General features: G+C 41.6%; 1 protein-coding gene across 5 annotated transcripts in view; it reads left to right on the forward strand.

Annotated features, from left to right (window-relative positions):
* The window catches only part of snx13 (sorting nexin 13), a 45,067-nt gene that overhangs the window by 20,707 nt on the left and 2,697 nt on the right, over positions 1–21,663 (forward strand). For all 5 annotated transcript variants that reach the window (XM_069194735.1, XM_069194737.1, XM_069194738.1 and 2 more), the window contains 23 exons: positions 181–283; positions 412–501; positions 1,670–1,791; positions 1,910–2,037; positions 2,455–2,559; positions 2,931–3,019; positions 5,005–5,088; positions 6,014–6,152; positions 6,624–6,712; positions 7,252–7,351; positions 8,561–8,754; positions 9,815–9,919; positions 11,093–11,225; positions 13,968–14,005; positions 15,155–15,224; positions 16,195–16,337; positions 17,542–17,649; positions 18,580–18,690; positions 19,750–19,911; positions 20,026–20,097; positions 20,741–20,886; positions 21,122–21,190; positions 21,275–21,387. In XM_069194735.1, the coding sequence (XP_069050836.1) occupies positions 181–283; positions 412–501; positions 1,670–1,791; positions 1,910–2,037; positions 2,455–2,559; positions 2,931–3,019; positions 5,005–5,088; positions 6,014–6,152; positions 6,624–6,712; positions 7,252–7,351; positions 8,561–8,754; positions 9,815–9,919; positions 11,093–11,225; positions 13,968–14,005; positions 15,155–15,224; positions 16,195–16,337; positions 17,542–17,649; positions 18,580–18,690; positions 19,750–19,911; positions 20,026–20,097; positions 20,741–20,886; positions 21,122–21,190; positions 21,275–21,387 (2,513 nt within the window). The remainder of the gene's footprint in view (positions 1–180; positions 284–411; positions 502–1,669; positions 1,792–1,909; positions 2,038–2,454; positions 2,560–2,930; positions 3,020–5,004; positions 5,089–6,013; positions 6,153–6,623; positions 6,713–7,251; positions 7,352–8,560; positions 8,755–9,814; positions 9,920–11,092; positions 11,226–13,967; positions 14,006–15,154; positions 15,225–16,194; positions 16,338–17,541; positions 17,650–18,579; positions 18,691–19,749; positions 19,912–20,025; positions 20,098–20,740; positions 20,887–21,121; positions 21,191–21,274; positions 21,388–21,663) is intronic.

Below are 21,663 nucleotides of genomic sequence, written 5' to 3' on the forward strand. Positions count from 1 at the left end.
TCTTGGTATCACGCACAGAATGTAAGTAAAATCAAAGTGACACAGAGATTAGTTATTCTTAATGAATATTCCATTAATGCCAAGTGAATGGCTGTTTTTCATTGGTTTTAGTTTCCAATGTACTTTGTACTATTTCCATATTGTTTGCATTGATATCAAACTATTTTGCCTGTTTTGCAGAGGTTTTGTAGTTACTCTTTTATTTGGAAAAACAAGCTCGGAAAAATATCTTGAGAAGTGTGAACACTCTTTTCTTCCTGTTACACCAACTGGTATAGCTAAGGTAAGAATCTCTAAACGATTATTATTATGATTTAGGAGACAGATTTTACTGTTGTGTCTCAAGTACTTATATTCTGTGCTTGTAATTCTTTTTCTAAGTTAAGATATTTATTTTTTATTTTTAAAAAGACATTGGAAGAGCTGAGACAGGAGGCAAAGCCGATAAAGATTGATCGAAGACTGACAGGCTCCAATATCATTGATGAACCACTACAACAGGTAGGCCTGAGCACATGTCAGTAACACTACCTTCTGAAGCGCCGAACTTTCAAGAGATGTTCAGGAAATGGGGTTAACCTGCCAGGATGAAGTGTTCACCTGTTAAACCAGAGATGAACTGGGGCCGTCTGGCTCCTTGGAACAGACTGGAAACAATCCTGACTGGGGCGCCATGTGGATTCTACATTCCCTTAGGATGTGATTGGACACCTCTCTCACTAAACTTGCTGGCGCAAATAGAACTGGCGCAAAGTGGCATGTAGGGCTCCGAGACCAGTAAAAAGGCACGCACTGGTTCGTACTCTACAAGAGGAGCGGGACAGAGTCCTGAAAGAGTGCACCCACCTCACCGTGCAAAGCATATGTTCAGCGATGGCCGCGTGTAGCTACTGTACCTTCACAGTAGGCTCCCTGACAATCACCGTGGTTTTAGACAAACGTTATCTATCATGGTGCTTTTATCCAAGTCACGTCTGTTTAACAAAAAAATATCAGTGCACCTGGTACAACATTTTTTTTTCTTTGTAAATTTGTCCTTTTCTTGAGGGCAACCTCACTGTGTGGCTCTTCATTGCTCAAGGATGGGAGCTCACCTGCAGTCTTACTTTAACATGACAGGGCAGTGCAAGTCTTCATATTGTGTAAGAACCGCTGTCTTGCAAGATGAGAGGGTACCACTTGCACAGTGGATGCTCTATTTACTATACTTGAGCCAATGTGTGACATCTAGGACTCATAGGCCAGTAATCAGACTCTTCATCTTTAAATGTCCAAACTCTACAATAAGGATCTGATCAATCCCATTCTTCTGATATTCACCCTGCATTTTTCTCTGGTGTGCTTTCATGCTTTGTGTTTCTGCAGCACTACTTAAACTTACACAGGTTTGGTCTGAGGTCTCCTGTTGTTTGTTGTTGTAATTGTTTTATTCTCAGAGATGTGACTAAGCAAGCTGAATGAGGAAGAACAGTAGCCACACGAGTTGTTTGCTGCATTAAGAGTACTTGTTTGTCAGTGTAATTATTAGCCTTGTTGCAGACATTATTCTGTTTAAAATAGTTCTAAGTTAACACCTTCTGGTTAAATAATAGTTTTCTATAATGTGTAATTTGGATTATTTGTTTTTTTATATTTCATATGTCATTTGTGTTTTTTTTTTACTTTATAGGTAATCCAGTTTGCCCTGAGAGACTATATTCAATACTGGTATTACACGCTCAGTGATGATGAATCTTTTCATCTTGAAATCAGACAAACTGTACAAAACGCACTGGTCCAGTTTTCCACCAGGTATTTTGGAGCTGTGAACCCTTTAGTCTTGATATCAAGTGTCCTTCCAGCTTAAGTTTTGAAGGGAAACGGTGATATTCAAACGGCATGTGTGAGAGCTGTTATTGTATTTTTGCAGGTCAAAAGATGTGGACTGGCAGCCTTATTTCACAACAAGATTAGTGGATGACTTTGCAACCCATCTTAAGGTTTTCAGAAAAGCTCAAGAAAGGCTGACAGAAAAAGAGGATCAAAAACAACATAAGGGTATGCCTTTGACAGAACTGCTGCCTCAGCTTGTCTTGCAAAAAGCTTGTTCTGATAAGAAACCCCAAGTGCCATTCCTTTACTGTTCAGATTGCAGTTCCTGTGCCTGCATTTAAGTAACATCTGTGTGCCTGTCTTTAATAGCTTAAGTTTACTTTAATTGTTTTAATTAAACATGTTTAACTTTTCACTTGTCAGTTTCTGTTAGATTGTCTGATATATGCATTTCCCAAATATATTGAAAACAGTATTGGAACAGGATTCAACAATTGTCTGTATTTTTGTTTCTTTGATGATAGTTTTAAATGCTCACTGTCCTTCCCAGGAAGGAAAAAGATGCAGCTCTCGTAAGAATGAAATATTTATGTAAAAGCAGAGGTCACACCTGAGTTTTCTAACACGGTTGCATTGTTGCAGGAGATGCACCCGAAGAGCTTATCGACTCCTTCTTTGAAGCTGAAGTAGAAATGGAGAGGAAGATCTGTCGAGACCTCGTGTGCACCTCGCCAAAAGATGAAGAAGGTTGGTAATTTCAAAGAATGTCAGCATGAATTTCACAAAGGACGAAGCTGGTGGAAAGATGGACAACAGTGGAGGCTTGGCAGTGACGCCTGACTGAGTTATTGTCATTGAATATTCTGAATCCCTGTAGGTTTCATTACCTCCATCTCTGACCTTTCCTGAAATTGTCATGACAAAACAAAAACATTTTGTCAAAGGTTAGTATGACGTTTAAAACTGGTGTGGCTGTCCATTTAAAGTCTGATGTTGACCTAAAGAAGTCCTTTAGTTTATTCAAAGGATTCTGATGAAATTTGTGTTTGATATCTATTACCATCTGTGTTGTTGTTGTTGTGATTGTAATGATTTCTTTTTCTTTCTGTATGGCAAAGGGTTTTTACGAGACCTGTGTGAAGTTCTGCTGTACCTATTGCTACCTCCTGGAGACTTCCATAATAAGAACATGAGATACTTTGTGAGGGTAGGAGTGACAGATTTTAATCACTATTCGATATAGAGATCTTTGCACAGGCAGTAGCATTGCAGTGCTGTTTCAGTAGAATATTAAATTAAAAGCCAGGTGAATGTTTCATCAAAGTGGATGTCATATTCTTAAATTTAAAGATGCCCACTGCCGTCGTGGGTTTCTTTCAACTTCAGTTTCTGGGGGAATTTTTCAGTACGAATCACTTGACAGTCGGTGCCTTCATATAAACCATTATATATGATGATTTGTTAAAAAATAATCGGTGATGAAAATTTGAATTCCATTGTGGCTTTTTAATGATTGGAACGCTGTCATTTTCATAATTTATTTATGTTGTTAAAAAGTAATGTGAAGTGTACAATTTACAATCAAAAACAGAGACTCAATTGGAAATAACATTTTGCTTAATACTTGTATATAATTAGCTTTTTTTAACACTAGGGTATTTATCAAATAATTTACTGTCTCCATGAAACACTTTGCTGTTTAAAATTAAGTGCTTTCTGAAATATAACATGATAAAGTATCACTCTTATTGGAAAAACTAAAAAAAGATGTTTTCACATTCAGTGCTAAAGAGTTTGTATACTCCATTGTTTCAGTGCATATAAAAGAACTGACATATATGTAATATATATATTTATGATTAAAATATCAATTTTTGGACCACCCATAATCATGAAATCTAAATCTAAAGCTATCTAAAGTCCAAAAACTCTACAGACATTGTAATATTTAATGCTATTCAGCCAAAATAATACTTGTAGCAGTGGCCTTATATAAGATAATTTTGTTTAAATTGCTGCTTAGGCTCTTCAGCCAGCAGGAGGATTTACTGTTTATTTAAAAGGGATAAATTGAGTATTTGCTAAGAAAAATATCGCATCAAAATATCGTATATGAACTTTCCATGAAGTAACATGTCAGAAACCACATTTTACACATTAAACTACAACAACGAGGGTATAAGATGTTGATAAATTTAAATCGAAAGTCTAAAAATGATCAGATTGTTATTGATTACTTTTATTATAGAACAAGGCTGAGAAATATGTGAAATAAATGTTTCTCAGTTCATTATTGTTATACTACACTCTGCACATGACATCGAAACCTCCAGATTATCTCACTCTGAAAACCAAATCGATTTTATCCTTTCTCTTTTAAGCAAGTAATTGCACAAAATAAATAAGCCTCAATTGTTCAAGTGTTTTTTTTTTCAGTCAGAGCAGTCATAGAGTACTCAGTGGTCAAGCCATGGCCTTGGTTTAAATTGTACATTTGACGGTCTCAGTGACATCAGGTAATCATCGGTAGTTGATTGGCTGGTGTGCACTAGCACAACACTGTGAACTACGAACAGTTTTTTGAGGGGGGAATTGGGGTACCTTTGCAACAACATTATTGTGAGTCAGAAGTGAAATACCGTGACTGAAAGTTAAACGTCTCATAGCGCCCGTTTCGTTTTTTTCTGTGCAAATGTGTGTTTTCTGCGGGCTCTGTGGTTTTCTGCGGTTGCCACAGATGTCTGCCACCAAATTTAAATTTGCTCCGATTTCTGCAGTCATGAATACTGGAAGGCGGCTGTAGTGATTGTAATGATTTCTTTTTCTTTCTGTATGGCAAAGGATTTTGTTGCCATGTTTGTTTATGTTGCCTGTTAAACATAAGAAGGACTTTGTGCACTGTTGTTACCAGCAAGAGAAATTTGACAGACAGGTAGACAGGCTTGCATGCGTTTTTAACATAAACTGTTGAAGTGTCACTTGTATGTCAATAAATGCGATTGTGAATAACTGTGATAGAGCAAACCGAGTCACTGATTTAAACTTCAGGTGAGAGTTGCTTGTAGATGGTCTTTAGCTGAGCGGTTGAAAGGATCGTCAAACTCCTTTTTAACCTTCAGCAGGCTGTGATCGCTGCGATTTGTCATGTTATCAGTGTCTAACGAGGTGACAAGGCGTATTTTCTTTTTTCAGGAAATCCTTGCAAGAGGGGTTCTTCTTCCACTGATCAACCAGCTCAGTGACCCTGACTACATTAACCAGTATCTCATATGGATGGTAAGCAACCTGCCCCTGCCGACTGTTTGTCTTGACGTCTGCAAGCGCGCAGGAAGCGCGTTAGACAGTTAGGCAGCCCGTCGTCGGGCGCAATACTAGCCGCAGAAGTCAGATGGGATGTTGGTGAAGGAGGCAAGGTGACCTAAACGTGGTTAGAAAAAAGGGGGTGGTGCTGTCTCCTGCAACCAAGGCGTGTTCCTGTCTACCTTATCCCAGTCAAGACTCGTATCTCTGTTTAGGCTTCATGTACAGTCTGCATCGCACAGGTCTCTCCAGGAAGATGTTTGATACACAAACGGAAACTTCTGCTGTGACAAAAGCACGAGCTCCAGGTGCCGCACCTCGCACAAGCTGCAAAACTCGGGGGCGAACGGCTCGCAGAAACCAAGATGCGTGCCTTGCGGGGCGATTCCGTTCTCCGACTTCGGGGGAGCAGGCCGAGCGCCTTGCCCGCGTGCGTGGTCATACACCCGCAGAGCCTCCGCAGCCGAAGTGTTGCTCTTTCTGCTGTGCTTTTTGCCGTGGAATTGCCTTTGGGGCAGCGATGTGGCAGATCCTGAATCTGTGTCAATACTCGCCGTGCCTTTGTTTCCAAGATAAATACTTTAAGTGTTCTGGGGTTGTGGGTTCTTTTTCATGTTATACAATAGATGAATTGTTTACCTTCCATTTTGAATTTGATTTTGTGTGAGAAACGTGCATTATGTGGTCATTGTAAAGCTTTGCAGCATTTTGAGATCGCATGAATTTCCAATCGAGTGGATCACTTGGTCATTGCTGCTTCATTGATTCCCAAATCTTGTCCATCTGCTTCCTGAAGTCACGTTCTCTTTTCACCCCCAGCTCTGATGTCCAGAGATCTTTTGTTTTCCGATGAACCTGTTGAATTCCCAATTTTTTTGTTTTTGCCTGTCTTGTCCTGTAGATCCATGATTCAAGCTGCAATTATGAAGCCTTTATGAATGTTCTCAAACTAACTGACAGAGTGGCAGAGCTGGAAGCTGTGAAAGACAAGACTATGGAGGGGCTGCAGTTCCTTCGCTCCTTAGACACTGCTGGAGATGGTAGGCCTGTGAAAAGCCTCTTTCTAAACTAATAAGAATTGGCAATGCAACATAAGGCTTTATCAAACCATTTAACCGTACCAAAAAAAAAATACTTATAACATTAGAAAGTTTGCAAAGAAAATAAAGCCCTCCAGTTTTATTTGGTTGCTTATAGCTCATTGATGCAATGATTTCTTCTGGCTTACGGTATTATTTTGAAGGAATGTTAGCTGGAGTCTGTGACAGCGGTGTAGCTCTACAGCTTGTCCCAGACACCTGCAACACTTTACTGGAAAGATATGCCTGCTGGTCTGAGCCATCAGTGCAGTCCTCTCATGTTCTACTTTTCATATGTGAATACAGCGTTCCATGTTACACTTTTCTTAATTTCACCTTGCACAAAAGAGAAACAATCGCTTTATTCATGGACATCAACTGTTACAGTACCCCTATGTCTTTGTCTAATCCCTTCTGATCTTTTTTTTCCAGACATTAATATAATTAAGAACCAGATTAACAGTCTGCTATTTGTGAAAAAAGTTTGTGAGACCAGAATACAGAGGCTGCATTCTGGAAAGGTAATGCAGAACAGTTCTGTGCTTTGAAAGACATCTGTTTACAATAAGAAGCAGCATCCTTGACAGTCATTGGTATTATCCCAGAGAGTTAAATAATATAAAAATAATTTAAAGAAAAGTTTAAGAATAATACTATTTGATATTATAGAAAGAATCTATTAATTTATTAATGCTTTTAGCGACATTTAATTTGGTCATTTTTTACTATAGCAACACACGCTTCATGTATATAGTGACAAAAACAGTTAAGAATAGTTTTATTTAATGTACAAAATTGATGTAACTGTTCAGTATAATAGATTTTAAAAAGGGAATGTAGCCAAAAGAATGAACTCCATTTTGGATAATCTATAAAACTAGACAGTCTAGTTCTGTATTCAAGGTAAAAATGGTTCCTGGTAAAACGTGCAAATTTATGTCAGCTTTAATTCAGCAATGTCTGCTGAACCTTTGGTGATTAAATAGTACCCTTTGTAGCACGTCTGTTTTTTAATGAATGCACTACATTATAAAGAGTTTTTTTCTTTGTTTTTTTGTAGGAATTAGACACTTTTAAACTTGCTGCAAACTTTGGGAAACTCTGCATAATTCCTCTGGAGCATATCTTAGTGCACAACATTGCACTTCAGTTCTTCATGGGTAAGTATTTGAAATATGTTTTTTACAGCACTGAATGTGCATCTTCCTGCCAAGTGTTCGGGACCATGAACACCTGCCTTTTTATTGTGCAGCGCTGAACAACGAGATTGTCCTGCTTGAACATATAGTTTGCTAGTGTGCACAGAGAAGAATACTACCTTTGCACTTTTGGTTAGATAGTTTTTAAAACCCCTCAGTTTTTGTTACAACTGTTGATGTGTGAATTCAGCACAGGCTTTAACCTGGAAAAATGTGTGGTTACATTATGAAACGTGAGCCTATTCTGCTCTGGGGCATTGTAAAAATGAACTCCTCAAAAATGCTGGAGATGATGAAACCTAGAATTTAGTGGTTGTAGCTCTGTTCTGTTTGTATTCTGTTTTGAAGGTTAGTGTCACAGTTAAATTTCCACACCAGTATCTTATTAGAAACAGACTTTAAAAAGTGCTGGGCAAACCATCTTCATTTACTACCTTACTATAAATTCTAATCATAATGTACTTATGTTGGCTGATTTAAAACACATACTGCTAAGCCCTAGAAGAATGATTGGCCAGCCACCTGCTGAGATGCAGATGGGTGTGTGGCAACACTGAGAGCATTAATATGAAAAACAGTCTGTTTGGGAGGAAAACTGGAAGGATGATCACTGCATATTGGAAGTGACAGAGCTGGGGACTCCTATTCCTTGGTTTTGGACAGGAATGAGGAAGGTGGGGAAAGCACGAGACCCAGACTGTGTGTTTGTGTCTTGCTGCAGTGACTGAACTAAGTTCCTTCCTGTGTTTTATTTATAGCCTGCATTCCAAAGTTGTTTTGCCGTACAGTGCAGACAGATTTATTTTATTACTGTGTTTTTTTTAACTGCAGCCGACTGGTGGGTTAGTTAACTGGGAAAGGACAGCTGAAACGTTGGCTTCAAGAGATTCACTTTGTGAATGATGCGATGGCATGGAAAATAGAGTGATAGGGCCAGTTCTCGTGGTATGTGGGTTGCGGCGCTGGAAGAGGCTCGCGACATAGTGTGGCAACAGTGTACAGAGGTCTCGAGGCCACCTGGATCAAACTGGACTTTAGCACTGGGGCTTGAAGTGCTCTGTGGGCTTTCTGATGCTCATGTCCGTGTTCGAGACGTGCGAAACGGCTTGGGGCCGGTGGAGCTGCAGGAGTGACAAGAGGCGGCGGCTCAGAGGCGAATGTCTTTCGCAGATTACATGCAGCAGACGGGCGGGCAGGCGGACCTGTTCTTCTGGCTGACGGTGGAGGGGTACCGGGTCACGGCCCAGCAGCAGCTGGAGGTCCTGCAGAGCTGGCAGAAGGATGGGAAGAGGCAGACCAGCCAAACCAAGGGCTTGCTGAAGGCGGCCGCGCTCGGCGTGTACGACCAGTACCTGTCCGACAAGGTGGATCATCCCGAGCGGCACAGGCCTTTCACAGCTACTTCTTTTCCTCTGCAGTTTTTCTTGCTCCGTCCAAGAGCGGCTCTGTCTGGGGCAAGAGCAGTCCTGGGCCCTGCCCCGCCGCCGCGGCCCAGCGACCCTCGGCCACAACACGTGGCTTCCTGGATATTAACTGTTAAAGTACCAGGTTTCAGTCCGCGGTTTCCTGACTGGTAAATGCACGTCCCGTGACATAAAACAAAAGGCGATTCCTAAAAAAATGGTTCATACCAGTCAGTGTCTGAAAGCCACATAGTTCCATTGCAGGAGAATGTGGGGAATTCACTCTGCATGTTGCTAAGAATGTAAGGAGGACATAAGATTCGTTACGAAACGAGAGGAGGTCATTCAGCCTGTCTGGCCCATTTTGTAGTTAGTATGTAATTGATCCCAGGATGTCGTCCGGCTGTTTGTTGAAAGGAGCCAGGCTATCGGCTTCAACAGCATGGCTGGCCAACTCGTTTCACACTCCCACTTACTCTCCGCGTAACGAACGCCTCCGGCGCGGGTTTTTTAGTGCACTTCAATGTCCCCCTCAGGTTGGCTTTTCATTCCGAAAAGAGCTGCTGGTTAGTTTCGTCAGTTCCTTTGAGGATTTTGAATGCTTCTTCAGTCTTGACACAGCAGTTAACGCCGATAAAGGAATACGTATGCACGAGGTTTACAGCTGCAGCACACCTTTGTTTGTTGTGTTGTACAGAGCCTTGGGATGAAGTGCCATGTAAGGCGCTGTATAAAATAAAACTTGAATAACAATCCGTGACCTCGTATAGGATAAGCGTCCGCCTGTGCTCTTGACAGGTATGTGATGCTTCCAGCTCCCCATGGCTTCGTTAATGGATATCAGTGTCCTTGGAACTGGGGCGTGAGAGCTAGACGTGCTGTGCTTACTAAAATGGAACTGAAGATGATGACTTGAAGTGAATTAATGTTTGCCTCAGTCTTGACACAGCACGAAAGTGCAACCTTCACCATCCATTACCATACAATCAGGGCTTGATGTTCTGTTATTGTCTAATTTTAGGCTTCCCCTCGAGTTCAGGTCGATGAAATTTTGGTTCAGAGGTTGGCTGAAAAACTGAACACGGAGGACCCCACGCCTGATATCTTTGATGAAATTCAAAGAAAGGTAGGTTAAGTGTGTTAAATGCGACGAACTCTGACTTTTGCATCTACCGCGAGACTTGCAGGGAGAGAAGTGCTTGAGGATAGGAAGGTCGCTTTTAAGGATGCTTGTGTCGAGCCTCCTCCTCTGCATGTGGGCTCAGTGCCTTGCGGTCGGGGCCGGAGCAGGTCAGAAACAGTGCGGTAGGGGCCGCTGGGGGGGCTACAGTGCATCAGAAAAATCACCTCTGTCAATCTGTGGGATGTAGTTTTGACTATGTTTTCTGCTTACCTCTGGCACCACCCCCCCCACACACATCCAGGAGAGTCTGAGGATTCGTAGATTTGAAGACTGAGATCGATCTGTATCTTTAAGGTTCTGAGATTCTGAGGATCTTTACGGTCTGGCTGATTTCCCTCAAAACGTAGGCAGAGCCTGAGCTGTCAACGGCACCTGTGTACAGGATGTCACTACAGTATGTCGTTTTGTTCCACAGAGTCTTTCTACTGGTTGAAATGTAACGGGGGGAGCTGGCAGATGAGCTTTATTAATAATTAATTATAATTGCTTACACTTATATAGCGTTTTTCTGGACACTCCACTCCCGTCCACCACCACCAGTGTGCAGCCCCACCTAGATGATGCACCAGTACACTCCCCAGACACCATCTCTCAGTGGAGAGGAGAGCAGAGTGATGAAGCCATTTCAGAGAGGGGGATTATTAGGAGGACGTGATTGTTAAAGGCCAATGGGAAGTTTGGCCAAGATTGCCAGGGTGACACCCCAACTATTTTTGAGAAATGCCCTGGTATTTTTCGTGACCACAGAGAGTCAGGACCTCGGTTTTACGTCTCACCCGAAAGAAGGCGCCTGTTTTACAGTATAGTGTCCCCCGTCACTATACTGGGGCATTAGGACCCACACAGACTGCAGGGTGAGTGCCCCCTGCTGGCCCCACTAACACCTCTTCCAGCAGCAACCTTGGTTTTTCCCAGGAGGTCTCCCCTCCAGGTACTGACCAGGCTCACACCTGCTGAGCTGCAGTGAGGTGCAGGGTGACAGGGCTGCTGACGAAGTAAGTAAAGGCTGTTGATGGGTAAAGAGTAGAGAGCAGTTGTCCGTATTCACCCGAAACCGCTCGTGCTTGTGCTGCTATCCCCTCTTATTGCCGCCCCCCCGTTTGTCGTGATGTACAGGTCTACGACATGATGCTGCGGGACGAGCGGTTCTACCCCTCCTTCAAGCAGCACCCCCTGTATGTGCGGATGCTGGCAGAGCTCGACATGCTGAAAGAGCCCAGCTTCAAAGGGTCCGAAGATGGAGATGGGGGTAAGCTGGCTTCCGGGTCCCGCTGAAGCAGCTGGAAATGGCTCCCTGTTATTCTGAATGAAACACTGCCCCCCCTAAAAGCGTTTGTTTTCAGACTGTGAATTATTATTGTTTAATTATCTATCTCTCTGCATCAAGCAAATCCTGTATCATTGTTCTAGGAGCGTGCAGCTGTGAAAACCAGGCCAGCCTCAGCTAGTTGAGGTCAGGGTGCAATCGCATTCAAATGGTAGTAAAGGTATGTTGTTTGTTAGGCTTAAAACGGGTCCGGACTAGAACGTCAGGACTAGAAATTCAATCTCCGGCGTGCTCAACGTGCAAATGTCACCTATCGTAAAAGAAAAAGGTGAAGAAGAAGAGCCGTGTAGTTCCGTGGCATGAGAAGCTGGAAGATTACTGTGCGTGCTCAGAAGATCGTAAGAAGAGCCTGAGAAAGGTTATGAACGAGAGGAGGTCATTCGGCCTTTGGTCGTTAATTCGTTAATTGATCCCAGTCAGAGTTAGGTCTGTATCATCATCTGGCTTGGGTCAGCCGAAGACTGGAAGTAGTTTTTTACTGGCCTGTGATACGTGCATGTCAAGTTATTTGGCTTCTCCTCATTCCCAAACTAACAGAATATCTCAGACTTGTGAAGGTTTGTTTTTTCTCAAGTGTCTCAGTAGACGTGGGCTCTGAGCCACTGATACGGAGCTAAACCGAAGGGGCTTCCCAGACATCTGAAAGCCAGCTCCAATAGGTCCCGTTTTCTCTGTTCTGATCTCCCAGTGGTCGCTGTTGTTCCGACTTCGAAATTCAAGAAACTTCGGCTCAGAAAACATAACTTGACAGTGTATGCCCTGATGAAAAGGTGGTCCCCAATAACTAGAGAAATCTGCCCTTGAATTCAAAACTGAGTCCAGAGCTTCCGACTCAGGGGGAGTATAATGGAAGGTTACAGAAAAGAGGAGGCCTAGCTATTGTATAAGACGTGTCTGGAAATGTGATTTAAAAAATGTTGACAGTCGCAGTCTCCAGCAGAATACATGTGCTACATGCAAAAGGTGTGATCACGCGCTGTGTAAAACAGGGGTGTCGAATGTACGGCTCGTGGGCCACTGGGTCAGGACCATCGGCCAAGATCCATTCGCTGACGCGGGGGCGCTTTGTGATGTATCAACCAGTCTTGCATGCGCGACACTCTATGGTTCTCTGCCTCTGTCCAATCGCAGTGCCCCTCTTCGATGATGTCACAGATCTTGTTGGACAGAGGCGGGGCTTTGCACAGAAAGTGCAAGAACTGTGCAGTCAGCACCGGGTGCTTATCAGAATCTCGTAAAGGAGATTTTTTAACACAGTTACAAGGGCCTTGTAATGATGTTATGTAGGAAAATAAAAATAACGTTCTGTGATTCAATTTGCATTTCTCTGTAGAAGTAAAAGAAAAGCAGACATGCTTGATTTGCACTTTTCAAAGAACAATAATAGTTGTACAAGTGAATATTTTGTGGTTTTTATCTCCCTAATATCTATTTATATACTGTATGCAGTTGAATAGATCTAAAGTTTAGTGTGACGACTCCTGTAAAATAAAAATGTTTACAGGTAATACAGTTTTAATCAATAAATAAACCAGAAATAGGATGTTACAGTAGTTGCTATGTTCTGTTGGGTACTAGCCAGGTGTTTTAATACAGGCGTGACAGCTGTAGATTTTAAGGCAATATGAACAAGAGCAGATTCTTGTTAAATAAATCATAGAAAAAAAAGCAGAAAAGGAAATACTCCATACACTTCTCATATAACAGTGTTTTAGTGCCCTCTTATGGCTAAAATACGCCTTAGCCTTAATTCCTTCTGGATTTTACAGAAACGCGTTAAAATCTGTTAATAAAGCATTATCCCTTCCAGATTTACAAAAAAAAACTTTCTTTCTGAAAGAAACGTTGTATAGGCCTATATTATCTTTTTGTCATTTTCTTCTCATTTGAAACGGCTGACCTTTGTTGAGATGTTTTTGAGCTTATAATATCAATTGTCCTGTACAACGGACTCTTACACTACGGTGTATTTTCTTCTGAATATTTCATTAAAAATTGTAATTTTTAATATTCCGTTTTCTGTCAGAATACCGGTATCCAATACCCATGAAGGCTATTTGATACTGATGGATTATTCTTAATAGTAAATTGTAATGAAGGTAACGCTGTGATAAGTAGGGAAACTTTTGTTATCAAGAATACATTTTTCCACCATAGAGGTAAATTTTTTAAAGAACGAAATTCAAATATAACAACTTCTCACTATCTTTAAAACTTCTGAGGAATGTTCAGTGCTATTTTAAAAATGATCCCCAAGGAGAGTGAATTTTAGATGCTTGTCTGCAAGACTCAGTGTGTAACATTTCCATCGTGATTTACTGCTGTGTTCTTTCAGTTTGCTGTACTATTATCTCTTTTCTTTTTCTGTTCCACTTAATGTTTGCTAGACAGATTCATTTGAAAATATGGCCTTAGACCTCAGATTAATTGCTCTCCAGTGTATGAATAACCTATTCTGTATTAGCTGCAGGTGCAGCATACAATTTGTTGAGATGTTTTAGTTGGAGTCCTCACAGGGATAGTAGAAAGGGATATTGGTTGTTTGCCATGGGTTGATCATTTTTCTTTGTTTTGTCATGCAATTCTTTTTGTCTGAAGTATGACCTTATATGTTATTGTTTTTCATACAACCTTTGCTAAAGATACTTTTTTTTACCTTCATAGAATCATTTAATGGATCTCCAACAGGAAGTATAAATTTGGTATGTATGACTTTTTAAATTTGTCTGAAATAATGTCCATTATCTACATAATCCAGTCAACGTTTGCAGGGTTATAAAAAATTAGGTTAATGAAGATGGTCTCACATTTGTTTTGGTGTCTCCTAACAATACAATACAGGTGTGTTATGCTGTGTGTAGTGTTCAGATATAAAACATTTATTGTAAATTATACCTTGTGTGTTATAGCTGGAAACTGTGCAGTTATGTTTGTTTATGTGTAATTGGAATGTAGCATTTTTCTTCCAGCACAAGTGGTTTGATTTTTTCGTTTTTGAGGTAACTGTTCATGTTTGTCTCGTTTTTAATGCTGGTTAGAGTCTACACTGCTTGTGCAGGTGTTAAAATGTTTGGCAGCTTGGTTTGTTCTGGCTCAACTCCATGTCTGCAGCAAAGCCTGCTTGAATAATAGAGCTCTTTTGTGTTGTCAAATAACATAAAACAGAGCAAACTATGAGTAGGCGAAAGGTCAAGTCTAGGGTCAATGGGTTGTTCTATTTGTGTATTTATGTGTTTATGTGTAGCAAGACGAAATTTAGGATCGAATTATAAAAAGGAGGGTAATGCTTTGAAGAGGAAAATATTGATAAATACAATATTAAATACAAAGCTTTTTATAAAGCAATTGAATTAAAGCTCCATTGAATTTGCCATAATGCTATCATCATTTATAATTACATTTGTTTGTAGAAAAAAATACTTTTTAGAGCAGTGCAGCTAAATGTCCTAAGAATGGGAGTGTTGTAACGCTTGCAATGTCAATTAACATAAAACAGAGCAAAGTTCAGGTCCAGGGTCAGTGGTTTATGTTTTTTCTGTTCTCAATTCACTCAATTTGATACGTTTACCTAGTTTTAGCTAAATTATTTTTTGGTATGCGATTCAGATTTTGTAGTTGAAATGTATTCTACGACGGATTTACAATAGACTGTGTGTGCCGTCTGTGTGTGAATGTACGGATTGCGTGTGTCTTGTTAGCATGTTTAATTCACCTTTCAAAATGGTCTCTCTCCCTCCTTTGGCGAAAGATGTGTGGATAGATGTGTGTGTGAAGTGGTTTATGATTTATAGTCTAGAAATGGACAAACCTTTTTTTTTATCAACAGAACAATATGTTTCTTGTTTTTTCAGTCTCTGGATGACCTCTCCAATGCAAGCTCAGATGAATCAATGCAATTTCATGCCTACATTTCTGACACTGGTATGTATCCCAGTAATGTCAGAATTGAGCCTTTAAAGTTTTGCTGTATTTTCTTGTTCAGGTTCAGATTTCAAGATTGTAATAAACATTATTACAATTATTATTACATGTTCTAATTAATTGTGGTAATGTTTGCATAAATTACGCATTCAGAGATAATAACTATCTTGTGAAGTACAGTAATCTCAGACTGTTTTTAAATATTTTGAGCATCACAGCCAGTGATAAAGTAGTGGAGATATTTCTTCACACCTGCCCAAACATTGCATTGTTTTGTGACTTGTTTTATGTGTTTGATAGCAAGATTTTATACCAGCCATTTGACCTTTTCATTTATGCCGATTATTCATTTTAAAAGTAATTGTTAAAAGTAATAGTTCATTCAAACTTTGTTTTAATTTGATATTCAGAGTATCAACAGCAACATTTAAACATTTTTTTTCCTCTGACAGGAAGATTAAATTAGGTTTGACATGAAGAGGACCTTATTGAGAAATATTTAAAACACACATTGGGTTCACGAAGTTTGGGTGTCTGGTGCCTGTAGTCCATACTAAAACTATAATATCATCAAATCTAAAACAGCCCTGATATATGATGTCATAGTTCAGGTCTATGTTCATGTTTTTTCAGAAAAACCTTTGTGGCACATTTTGTTGGCTAAATGTCATCAGAATGGAAAAGCTCTGTGGAGTTCCTCCGTGTGGCACAGTGTGTGCACTTTTAGTCAGAGGTCTCCCACGTAAAGCTGACGTGCTCCCCTGTCCTGGGTGACTCCCATCCTGTCTTATTTTAAGCCCCCTTCACTGTTCCTGAATCATCTGCCACTTGGCCGATCTCCCCTGTGAGCTGTGTTGTCCTCCGGCTTCTTCTGCGTCTCCCCCCCGGTCCTCCGTCGTGTCCGTACCCCCTCCTGCCCCCTGGCGCTGGGCGCAGTTGCTCACCTTTCCGCCCCTATGCCCCGTGGCAGGCGTGTGCAACGACCACGGGAAGACGTACGCGCTGTACGCCATCGCCGTGTTCCGCAGGAATTCCGATGGGAGCGAGGACACCTGGAAAACCTACCGGCGCTACAGCGACTTCCATGACTTTCACATGCGCATTACAGAGCAGGTATGGGCAGAGCGCGCGCTCGCGAGGGCAAATGCTTCAGGGGGGGCTTCTGAGCCGAGTTGTTTGTCCTGCTCTGTCGGCCCCCCCCCCCCCCCCCCCCCCCCCCCGTCTTTAAGATGTGTCGTTCATAGGTTTCTTTTCCAGAGGTGCAGAGGAGTGTAGGGAAGTGTGTGTTTCGGTTTTGTCATAGATAATAAGATGCTGCTTTCAGTGCTTATTCAGATTGCTCAATCAGAAAAAGTCCAGAACGTTAGCTCTGAGTCCTTATTACCAATAGTAATCAGAAATAGGCTGCGGTGCATTATATGCAGTGTTAAAGCAGACAGTAACAATGTTTAGTGTGCATTGAAGTAAAAGCTGAACACGAACAACATTGAGAACATCTGTAAAATGACTATATGCTTTTAGTCACGGAATTTAACGGGAATAACATGACATTCAGTACGGTTTCAAATGCCATAATGGACAGTTAATTACCAATAATACTAATTACGTAGCAGCTGACATCCTCTTGGTGTGCAATACCCACCAATACTGGTGGTTCCCGGAGTGCTCTCCCGTTGCCGTGGCAATTTTAGCCATAGATACAAGATGATGACCTCCGATTGGCTAGAGGCGATGGGAACACACAGCGGTTCTCCAGTAGAGAAAGAGGACCAGCGAGTGAAGGTTACTTTCTGCTTTCGTTGACTTTTCCGCATTATTCATTCGTTCACGATCTGCTTACCTCTGGTGAGGGTCGATAAGGTAACGGGTTGAGCATGGCAGGCCAGACCGCCTTCTCCCCAGCGGCAGTCTCCAGTTCCTCCTGGGGGATACCCAGTCGTTCTCAAGACAGCCGAGAGAGAGAATCCCATGTGTCCGATATCTGCCGGGGGCCTCTCTTCCCAGTGGGACAGGCCCAGTACATCTCCAGAAGGCATTGCTTTGCAACAGATTTCAAGATAAAAAGAAAAATTGTTAGCTGCAATATTAGTCATGGAAAATGTGAAAAAATATTACTGTGCATTCTGCATCTGATTAGTCACCGGTGCTTTTGTAAAAACTTTTCTTATTTGGGGAACTCACATTTAAAAATTATCCTTACTTTTCCGAAATGTGTCCTTGTTTTGTGGGGTAATCTGTAGATTATAGTCATACGTAGAATTTCATCCATTCATAGAGGCAAATGAACATTACTGTATGTTTATTGCCTTGCCTCCAGTTTGAAAACCTTACCAGTATTTTAAAACTCCCGGGGAAAAAGACCTTCAACAACATGGACAGGGATTTCTTGGAGAAAAGGAAAAAAGACCTGAATGCCTACCTGCAGGTAATGATTTTGTGCGTCTCTATAAAAAAAGTTTGGTGGCCACCTCATGAGAGAGCTTGTTTCTAGTTTTTCTCATTCATTTTTTTTTTCTTTTCAACTAACAAAGTTAGGTGTTGGCAGGGCAATCATTTTAAGTCACATTTTTTAAAACGTACATTTTGCAGTTTCTAGCTTGCACACCTTTTTGTCTTTTGGATTTTCCTCTGTGCTCGTGCTTCTTCCTGGAATTGGAATTATTCGATGGAATTGGACCCCTGCAAAATCCTCATGTAGTGCTTCAGCCGCATCCTGGTGATGCTGTTTCAAGTCAGGAAGATCAGATCACTTTATTGGCCATATACAATTTATTGCATAAGGAATTTGTCTTTCGCATACCCCAGCTTGCTCTCCATGAGACACACAGACAGGAAGAGAAGCCCAAGCTTTTCTCCCTGTCTGTGTGTCTCATGGAGAACAAGTTCAGAGCGCAGGGTCAGCCATTTATACGGCACCCCTGGAACAGCTGGGGTAAAGGGCCTTGCTCTGCCTCTTTGCCTCTGCCGGCACTGGGATATAAACCGGCAACCTTCCAGCCACAGGCTCAGATCCTGAACCACAGAGCCACCGCACCGACTTATCAATAAAGCACTTTGGTGGGTTGCACACGTCTCTCTGGGTTTGCAAAACAAACACCGAGGCAGAGAGAGAAGGTCCAATAAAGAAGTGTTTCTCTCTCTGTTTCTTCTTTCGGGACCTGTCTGCACACTGGTGCACACTGGTTACCTGCCTGCCTTTCGTCCGCTGGGGGGTTTCCCTTGTGTTGTCGCAGTATCCTCTCCTATCCTCTCTGTAAAGGGCGGTTTACAGCTAAGGACCTTTTCTGGTTGTATTGGACCTTCTCTGTCTGCCTCGGTGTGTGTTTTCGTGGACTGAAATGCTTTCTTCTTTTAGCTGCTGTTGAATCCAGAGATGATGAAAGCCTGTCCTTCTCTTGCAATGTATGTGTCTGACTTTCTGGATAACAAAGCCTACAGTAAAGGAAAGGGAGACTTTGCACGCAAGGTAAGACTGCCACCTACTGCTCAGTTATTTTTATTGCAACAGCCCAAATAAGGCCTCTCTGTTTCCCTTTCATCCACACGGGTAGCCTCAGAGCCCTTCAAGAGGAACCTGACTGGTACCTTTGAAGCCCTTGGGTTGCTATGTCTGAACAAGGAATGGGTTACCAGCAGCCCTGCCACCTGTTACGGGTGTGAATCGTGCATGTGAGCCCCATTGACTACAGCCTGGAATATTCATTTTCATTGTTGCTGTTGTTTAATCGTGAGCAGCTCTATTTGAAAAGGGGGATCTTGGGATCTAATGAGGTGAGGGATATATTCCCTATGACAGTATCTCTGGGACGGCTTGCTATAGGGAAGACATCAGCTCATGCATCCCAGCAATTTTATCTGGGTGCGTTTCTCAGTAACAAAGCAGGGAAAATCATCTGTACATTTTATTCTGTGGTTCACTGATGTATTATGTAAATAGGAACGGTAAAAATCAGTATAGCACACAAGATATTCTAGGTGTGTTGACAGAAAAGACATTGTAGGAATCCCTGACTGTCATACAGGTTAATACAGTAGAACTATCTGATGCTCAAAAGAATTGGAGAGGGAAAGGTACTACTCTCTGTTCTTTGAATTAGTTCCAGGAATTACTCACTGAAATTTTGGCATTTGTGGTTAGAAAGCCACCTTCTCTTTAAAGGTTTAGGCCAATGTTCCTAATGGCAGCCCAGCACATTGTTGGTATTCTTGGGAGATTGGGAAATATTCGAGTGCAGTCTGTTAAGTCCGTAATTGCACAGATCATTCTTAACATGATTAAAGTTAGGTTTCATTAAATCCTCACCAACGTAATAATACTTTGAATATATTTCAAGACCTTGGCAGCCCAGAATTGCTGTAGATCTATTTCTTTGAGCAGCCAATATCTCACATTTGGCAAGCCATTCAACTTATTCATCTGTGCTTTGGTTTTATAAAGATATAATATTTAATTGTATTAATTGTAGTGAATTAATACAGGGGTTATTATGGAATAACTGATGGTATGGGTGGCTGTGTTCTCCAGATGGACACTTTTGTGAACCCTCTGCGCAGTTCTATGAGAAATGTCTCCAATGCAGTCAAGGCCATCCCTGACAGTCTGGCAGAGGGAATGACAAAAATGTCCGACAACGTGGGAAAAATGTCCGAAAGGCTGGGGCAAGACATAAAACACTCCATTTTCAAGGTAGCTCCTTTTGAAACTCTTGCATGTATTGTAGCAATGCCAAAGCAGCTAAAAATGCAAAGTGCAGTTGTGAGTCTTTCTTTTTTTCTTTTCTTTTTCTTTTCTTTCTCTAAGGTTCCACCTTTGATACAGAAGTCGGATATTGACCCCGAGCACTGTCGGGTCTCTGCACAGCTGGATGACAATGCAAGTAGTGATTAATTTCTCATTTCTTCTCCGTTTCAGTAAGCGCTAGCGCCCTGGATTGTGCCGTATGCAACCCTTTTGTCAGGACTAACCTTGTGCATTGCTGGGCATTAGCGTTAGGAGTTCACATTTCTGACTTAAAAGGAGAATGGAACCTGACTGCAGATACCTGTAGCTCTCATTAAAGAGAGCAGCGCTTCAAGTGGAATCTGTGCTGGCATTTTCCCACTGTTTAGATTACATCACTGATCGTTTATGCGAATTTTAAGGAGAGGGTTGCTTTTATCTTAACAAGGAGCGAAGGCGTGTAAGATTGCTGCAGATTATATGCAGATTTGTCATCGTCATAAATTGCAGCTGTCCCGCACTTCACATTTTTATTTGTCACATCAAAGCATTCCTACTGTCTCTGTGTAGTTTATTGTTTAGCCAATCTGACAAATGTCTTTTCCCTTAAAAAAAAATCCTCCCTTTACTTTTTAACCTTATTTAGAGATTCTGTTTATCTGATATTTTCAACCCTGGGTTTTTTTTACACCCCCGTACTTATTTTGGTGGTGACATGCACAACTTCCTTGATATGAATCTGCTTTGGATCTTACAAGACAACGAAAATGAATGTCTTTTTCCTGGGCGATTAAAGGTGGATGACAACATTCCTCTCCGTGTCATGCTGCTCCTGATGGATGAGGTCTTTGATCTGAAAGAGAGAAACCAGTGGTTGCGGAGAAATATTAAGAACTTGCTCCAGCAACTAATTCGTGCAACCTACGGGGATACAATCAACAGGTGAAACTCATATCTCAAGCAGTGTGTAGTTTTTTCACACCATCCCTGTTCCGGTCCTCTTTCTCGTGGTGGGATGGTTTGTGTGTAAGTAAACAAATCTGCAGCTGTAGTTTTTTTTTATTTCACAATTGAATTTGTTTTTTTTGTTTTTTTTTTATTAAAATGCTGTTTTTGGTGTAATAAAGCAGGGAATGAGCTTATGCCTGCCGCAAGACTGAATCTGATTTTCCCGTAGAAAAATTGTCGACCATGTGGACTTCATGACCTCTCCGGAGCAAGTGGCGGACTACGTCAAGCGCTTCAGGTAACTCCAGCCCGGCCCTGCAGTCGCCTGTTTGTTTGGTTTTGCCAGGCCGCTTTCCTCAGTGTGTGTTGATCCTCCCTGCAGAGATGCCTTCTGGCCCAACGGTATTTTAGCGGAAACTCCCCCCCGCAGGGATAAGGCAATCCGGATGAGAACCAGAATAGCTGCCAAGACCTGTCTCCTAGGAATCATGCCAGGTGAGAAGCCCACTTCCGCTGCTCTAAAGACTGTGGCCAGTACCGCAACTCCTTACTCCAGGACGACTTCATTCATAAGATATTTTAACCTAAAACCTCAAAGTAGCCTTGTAATACTAGTCATTTTTTTTCAAAGCTGTGTTTGTTTCTTTTTTTCCCCCATAAAGGCTTGTGTGCTAGTAGTATAAAGCTTCATTTTAGGATCTTATTGTTCTGATCTGAGGACCATATTTTCCTTTTAGTTGTTGCGTTTGCTATCTTGCCTGGATTTATTTT

The sequence above is a fragment of the Lepisosteus oculatus genome, chromosome 10 (assembly GCF_040954835.1).
Source record: "Lepisosteus oculatus isolate fLepOcu1 chromosome 10, fLepOcu1.hap2, whole genome shotgun sequence".
Lineage (NCBI taxonomy): Eukaryota > Metazoa > Chordata > Actinopteri > Semionotiformes > Lepisosteidae > Lepisosteus > Lepisosteus oculatus.